Genomic DNA, 7,500 nt, shown 5'->3' with positions numbered 1-7,500 from the left:
GGCTTGCTGTCTCCTCGTGTATTGGTCAGACTGGTCTCCGACACTGTTCTCTTCATGGCTTGACCGTAATCTTCAAATTCCACGTCGCCCGGTGGCTCGAACCCAGATTTATATGACTCCACAACCTGCTTTGAGTCCTGAGTGAAAAATTGTAGAGTTTTAACTAAACATTAACTGCTGCATCACTAAATTCAGTTTATTATGAATAGTATGAGTATGAGTAGTCAAGCAAAAAGAGAGAATAAGAAGGTGAAACTAGCAGTTAAAAAAGAGAGAGAGAGAGAGAGACCTTTCCTTGACTACATAAACATTCTATGGCAAGGAAATGTAACTTTAATGGAGTACAATAGCAACACTTCAGTGAGCAACACTAAGCAACCAAAGAGGGAGAAAAAGACAGAGTGAGAGAGGAGCGATTCTAAAACAGAACAGTTGAAAAAGTCTCTCTCTCTCTCTCTCTCTCTCTCACTCAAATCCCTCCAGTGGGTGAAAAACAGAAACAGAAGAGCAGACTTTGTGTAAGTGCATTACGAAGGGGATTGAGAAGGTTCTGTGCTAACTCTAATTTAATTCATTACACACTGAGGGACATAATTGTCCCTAAAATATTTCTTCAGAGCTCTCCGTACCTGAAGCACTACTGAGAAATTGATGAGCAATTGCCGAGACAATCCTCGGTTTACGCCAAATTACATTAACCCACTGAAGTTAACACTCAAATGAGAACCACGTTAGAAACAAAGTAACTGGAGGGATAAGTGGTGTGTGCCTCTGTGCATGTGCGTGCGCATATGTGTTTGTGTGTGTGTGTGTGTGTGTGTAGCTGTGAGTGTAACTTACGCTCTGTGGTTCGATGGACTCTGCTGAGGTGGTCATACCATCTAAACATTTCCCTACGATGGGCAGAATCTGACGGTCCACCTCTGCAAACGTCTTCATCGCCTCCCCCACCCTCTGGATCCTTCTCTCCTCCATCTCCTGAATGCGCTGTTAGACGCAAACGCACAGAAAGACAACGTTAATCCCTGACCAAGTGCCTCTTAAAATCATCCAATCATCACTGCGTACTTCACTGCTTTATACAGAAATAGATTCATCTTTAAGTTTGCTTTGGCAACGCAACTGTGAACGACTGCGTCGGTACAGTCTGGTAAACGCGACCGCGAGCAACTGTGTGTGAGTGTTTACGTGCGTTTGCGTGTTCACCTGAAAGATGTTGGGGATGATTGTGTGGTAATGTTCATTTTGTTCCTGGTTAAACTTCTGCAGGTATGAGGAATATTCATTCTTACTGTCAGCAGCCATCTGGTGTCTCATCTGAGCCTGTTGCCTCGCCTGGAAAGAAACAGAGAAGAGGAAAGGGGAACTTGTGTTAAAATATATAGATTATGATTACTAGTGAATACGGATAATGCTTCACAACAGATAGATAGGTGGATAGATAGATAGATAGATAGATAGATAGATAGATAGATAGATAGATAGATAGATAGATAGATAGATAGATAGATAGACAAATAGATAGACAGATAGATAGATAACTCAGTGTGAAATAAGAAAATGAGTGAGAATAAAGGGGTTGATGTAAAATGAAGAAAAGAGTGACAATAGAAAATTCAATAAATCAGAATCTGCAAGAATACAAATATTCTTTTAAAAACCCTCTCTAATTAAGTTTGAATTCAAATTAGAAAAAAGAGACAAAGAAATCAAGAAAGAATCTCCAAATTTCAAATTTCCAAATAAAGCTCAGCTCTCAAGTTGAATTGCGGGTATTCATACATGCTCTGATGTGACCTTAGGCATAACTAACAGAACATTCTGTAGCATCAGTGGAACACATACAAACACACACACACACACACACACACACACACACGTGCACACACACGCACAGGCACACACGCACACACACACACAAGCTATTAATAACTTATAGCTTATTACACTGCAGGTTGTATGCATGAATGCCCTAAACTACACCCCCAAAAAGAGGAAGAGAAGAAGAGATAAAGATAGAAACAGAGACGCTCCTGCCACATCCTGGTACTGTTCTAAGAAATTAAAATTGATCAGTCACTACCAAGGAAACATCACTCATCACTCATCACTCATCACGCATCATGCAGGCCTTATCATTGAGTCATCAGAGCCATCAGATAAATATCACTTCGTTTTCAATCAATAAATCACCTCATACATTACATACATTTAAAATCGTTTCTGAGTATTTTAAAGAATAAATAATTCCTTACCATATTTTAAATCATTCAAATCTATGACAGTGCATTTCAAACAATTCAAACCTACTTCATGACACATTATTCTACTTCACAGTATTTAAAATACATTATTAAATGAAATCAAGTCATTGAAATATTTAAGAACATTTAAAAAGATTTCAGTCAGAGCAATCTAATCGCTTAGCCATTTGACTTGAGACACACACACACACACACACACACACACACATAGCCTTGCTTACAGCATTATAAATACATACTAAATACATACTACTGCGTCCCAGACATGTACACTTGACACATACATGTACAGATGGGGTTCAGAAATAGATGTCACACATCTGAAAGCATTGTAGACACTGCTTTATGAATGCAGCCATGTGAGCTGTGCAGCAGTAGGCCAAACAAAGCCGTGGATGCAAGAGACTTTGCTGTTTGTTTGTGGCTTGTCATGGTTACATGTGAACAGATAGTGACAGTGTGTTCGAGATCTCATTTAACATACACACACACACACACACACACACACACACACACACGCACGCACACACGCACGCACACACGCACACCGCTTGGCTGTGCACCTACCTTATAGTAACGTCGCTTCAAAGCATGCCAGAAAACAAAACACACATATACAAACACACACAGTAGGGTTAGCACCAGAGGGCTAAAAGTTCTGCCTCTATCAAACTGGGTAACATCGATATTTCAGCAAAAAGTGAAAGCCCCTGATTGTTTAAGATCAGTTAAACTCAAGTGGATCTCGAATGACCCTCCGACCAGAAACCCATACAAAGACACTAAACAACAAAGCAACCAAGACTCTCTGTGGACAACAGACAAATCCTCCATAAATAGAACACAGACCACAAAAACACCTTGTTTCCACACACACACACACACACTCACACACACAAATGTAAACAAACACCTTATCCTCCTCACACAATTTCTTTCCCTATAGTTTTCTCTCTGTGCTCTTTAAACTTCATAGTGAATATACATAACTATAAACTCCACATACAGATGACTGACAGATTTTCTGGGTGGAAAAAACATAGAAAAAAGTGCGCGTGTGTGTTTGTAAAGCAGACAGACACTGCCAGTAATATGTCCTCTAATCCACTGAAGCCCAATATTAACTCAACACCTTTGTCCCTTCAGATTAAGAAAAAAGAAAGAAAGAAAGAAAGAAAGAAAGAAAGAAAGAAAGAAAGCAGAGTGAGAAAGTGGAGAGTACACAGTGAGAGAAACGGAGGAGAAAAACAATAGAGCAACAATACTTCTAGACACACTGTAGACATGGAAATTACCCTCTGTTCCAACACACATGCACACATAGACACACACACACACACACACACACACACACTCATATTTTCCACCTTGGCTCAAGACCTGGCTCAGATTTACAGCAGAGACATCGGTTTACAGCAGGCAGTTACCATGGAGACAGAGACATGACACTTCACAGCGCAGCACTGCCACAGCCTCAGTGTCGGGGAATGAAACAGAGCAAGCGCAAAATAGCGTGAGGACACATTTAATTATGAAAAATAATTAACACAGGAGAGCCTACGAGAAAAACATGGGCTCGAACACATCGTAGCCGCACACGTACACATCCCTTGTGCCTCACAAAAACACAAAAACTAGCCATCCCACAGTTACATACACAGTCACCCACAAACACTTATTGCTTTTAGCTTTTACTAACCAGATAATGACCAACTATTGTTCCACTGCCTACGTGTATGAGTGCGTTATTGCACATGTGAGTCTGTATATATTAGTGCAACAGTTAGGGGTTGGAGTGTGCGAGAGTGTGTGAGAGTGTGGGACAGTAAGGATAGAGTGGGAAACAGTAAGGACAAAGTGTGAGACAGTAAGGACAGAGTGGGAGACAGTACAGGCAGACTGTGAGACAGTACAGGCAGACTGTGAGACAGCAAGGACAGAGTGTGAGACAGTAAGGACAGAGTGTGAAACAGTACAGGCAGACTGTGAGACAGTAAGGATAGAGTGGGAGACAGTAAGAACTAGCACATGTTTATCTGTGTTTCGTTGTTCTTATCTTTAGTCCTTGTGACAGCAGAATGTGTCTGTGCAGGACATTTCCCAAACACTGATAACCTCTCAACCACCCCTAGAACTGTGTTCCATACACACACACGCACGCACACGCACACACACACACACACACACACACGCACACACTGAATATTCTAAACATGCAAAGTTGAGTACACAGTAATTTCTAGACATAGTTTGTGTGTGTGTGTGTGTGTGTGTGTTCACATGTGTGTAATAGAGAGGATATGGAAGCTGAGTAATGAATTGCTCAGCTCCTGAACTAGCACTATCTTATCAGAGGAATTCACAGACATTTAGCTAAACAAACAGAGAGCAAGAGAGAGTGCGAGAGAGAGAGAGAGAGAGAGAGAGAGAGAGAGACAGAGAGAGAGAGGAGGACAGAAGGAGAGGTACACAGAGAGAAACGGACAGAGAAAGGGAGAGAGAGGGTAACAGACAACGTTTACCTTCTCCACATCAAGTTTTGTCACGTTGATGTCCGCATCCATTTTCTCAAAATACTGCTGGGCCCTGTCTGCCTCCTTACAGTCTCTCTCAAAGCGTCGCTTACACTGGAAACACACACACGCACACAGAGTCAAGAAATAGTCAAGACATAAAGCCATGAACATGCATACAGACATTAATGCATACATGAATCAAGTTACAATATGAAGTCATGAAATCCACCCATTGCAAAGCCCTCTTAAGTTAAGACTCAACTTTTTAATAATATTTCTTACTAAGAGGACTTCCTTGGTTACAACCTGAATAAACTCAAAAAAGGCCTTGCAGCAGTTTACATGAAAGTTTCAGGCTGGAGTTGCAGTTTCTTGTTCCCTGCAGTCTCCAAGAGCGATCAAACTGAGTCACCTCAAAGCAGGTGCACAAATAAACCCTACATAATGTTTTAGATATTACCTAATGACATTATTTACATACTTTTCAAGTTATTTTATATTTAGTTTTTACACTTAATAACATTCTAAAATATATTTTAGAATATTTTAAAATTCATATTATTGCTACAGTCATCACATTATTTAAATGAAAGCCTTGTTATATTTTTCATTAGACAGCTTTAAGTGAGTTTAAAATGTGTGTTTACAAGAGCAAGTAACCCATCACAGTTTCTGAATTTTATATTTTATGCACTAACTACATTTCTCCTTTAAAGTAAGTGCGTAGTTTGCTTACATTTGCTGCTTTCATAATGTTCATGGAGTTCACTTGACAAGCTTGACACTAATAATGAAGTAAAGGCAAAACTGCCCTCTAATGGTCTATTGGTTTGTTTCTGTGTGCTGGGTCACTCAGGTCACTACATGCTGTGCTAATACCACTGAGGTTATAAAACAGACTGACAAATACTAAAAGATATTTTAAAGCTGAACTTTTATATGAGCTAGATCCTGATCAGAATCTTTTTTTTTTTTCAGATCACTATGTAGCACTTCACGGAGCTTGGAAAACCCGGTCAGTTTGATTAAGCAGAATATACTGAGTTATTCATCACCGTGGGTCTCTGACCCAGCTAAAGCATCTCTCCAAGTCAAGCCCCGCAGACAAACACACACTCACAAGAGCCTTTGTGTCAGGCCTTGTCCTCCCTCACCCTCATCTGCAACACCCGCACAGTCGTTTACCCGTAAGAACAATCCCAGTTTGTTCTAACAGTTCGGCTATGGACAAAGCCCATCTCTCCCTCTCCCTTCACTGCACAATACCATCTCTCAAAACTACAAACACACACTTAAAAATACACATACACACACACACAAACGCATGTACACACACACACACACACACACACACACACATATACATACATATATGTACATATATACGTACATATATGTATGCTTGCAACACATTCACACATTCTCTAACACACAAACACACACAACACTCTGCAAACTGAGACAGCAAACAAAGGCACATTTCAAACACACACACACACACACAGATGCAAACACCATTCTGTTTTAACAATCTTCCACTCCCTCATTCCTGCTTTCAGACATTCTCTCACACACACATTCACACACACCGCTGTCCAAACAGTGGGTGGATAAGGGAATGCAGAGTTATATCCTGTCTGTTGGGCTGTATCCCCAGTTACACACACATACACACACACACACACACACACACATTTACCCCCCAGTGTCAACTCTATGAGATGGAGAGTATGAGCTCACATGGTTCACTCCACATGTCCTGACAGGTCACCTGACTCCAGCCTCCAGTTACATGGACCTTCCTTCATTTCACAAAATCATTTCAAATCTACTGTTTATTCAGCTTATCACTAGCTAACACTCAACCACTGAGATGTTTATCTATATATCTGAATACTGATTCAGAGTTATTGTAATTTTTGTATATCTGTCTTTAGATTATGACCTGTTTTCTCTCTGGTATGCCACACAGGGTCTGGCTTTAACCAGACTGTCTTTGAGCATGAGGACCATCCTGTACTGGTATTAAAGTCATTCTCAGTCACTCCCAGATAAGCAGGTGGTTTCAGCCAGACTGAAAAGGGATCTACTTAATTCTGTTTTTATTGACCTCTAACGACCAGACGTTTTGGGGTTGTTGTTTTTTTGGCTCCTGTAAAAATCCCTATCTTATGTTTATACTGAGGCAGTCAATGGTTCTGTTATTGGTTTTTGAATTGTGTACATAATCTTTTTTGTGTCTTTGTTGTTTTTGTTTACTTGTATGGTAAATACTCACTGCCTCCAGCTGTTTCCATGAATTCTCAATCTGCTGCTGGGCCTTCCGTCCATCATGGAAGTGCTGAAAGAAAGAAAAAGAAAAAGCATTTTAAATGAGCGTTGCTCACACAATATCCTGAAGGCACTCTAGGACATCACCGGAGGTCACTGGTTACCATGGAAACATGGTACTGCACTACTATCATTATCAGATACATTACAGTATTTACATATCATATAAAGAGAGACACGCGGGGGGGGGGGGGGGGGTACTAGTTAAAGACAGTGAGGAAGAGCATTCAAAAGATGTGTGGTGGTCTCTCCAATTTCATAAATGTTCCTAAAAAACAAACGCAATAAATTAAAGGCTGGAAGAGGGCACGGAGTAAGTGCTCCACAAGCAAGCTAAGTGAGTCAGCGTTCCTTAAATTAGACCTATATCAGAGTGCACGCCCATGTGA

At 40.6% G+C, this 7,500-nt stretch overlaps 1 protein-coding gene across 3 annotated transcripts in view; it reads right to left on the bottom strand.

Annotated features, from left to right (window-relative positions):
• Window positions 1-7,500, bottom strand: part of fnbp1b (formin binding protein 1b) — a 62,271-nt gene that overhangs the window by 15,321 nt on the left and 39,450 nt on the right. For all 3 annotated transcript variants that reach the window (XM_030767433.1, XM_030767434.1, XM_030767435.1), the window contains exons 5-9: window positions 7,059-7,121; window positions 4,787-4,891; window positions 1,207-1,335; window positions 841-987; window positions 1-137 (exon numbers count right to left, since the gene is read on the bottom strand). The exon at window positions 1-137 is cut by the window's left edge and continues 55 nt beyond it. In XM_030767433.1, the coding sequence (XP_030623293.1) occupies window positions 1-137; window positions 841-987; window positions 1,207-1,335; window positions 4,787-4,891; window positions 7,059-7,121 (581 nt within the window). The remainder of the gene's footprint in view (window positions 138-840; window positions 988-1,206; window positions 1,336-4,786; window positions 4,892-7,058; window positions 7,122-7,500) is intronic.

This window comes from Chanos chanos, chromosome 3 (genome assembly GCF_902362185.1).
Source record: "Chanos chanos chromosome 3, fChaCha1.1, whole genome shotgun sequence".
Classification (NCBI taxonomy): Eukaryota; Metazoa; Chordata; class Actinopteri; order Gonorynchiformes; family Chanidae; genus Chanos; species Chanos chanos.
Note: the sequence above shows the minus strand (reverse complement) of the source record. Positions and strands in the feature narration are given on the sequence as shown.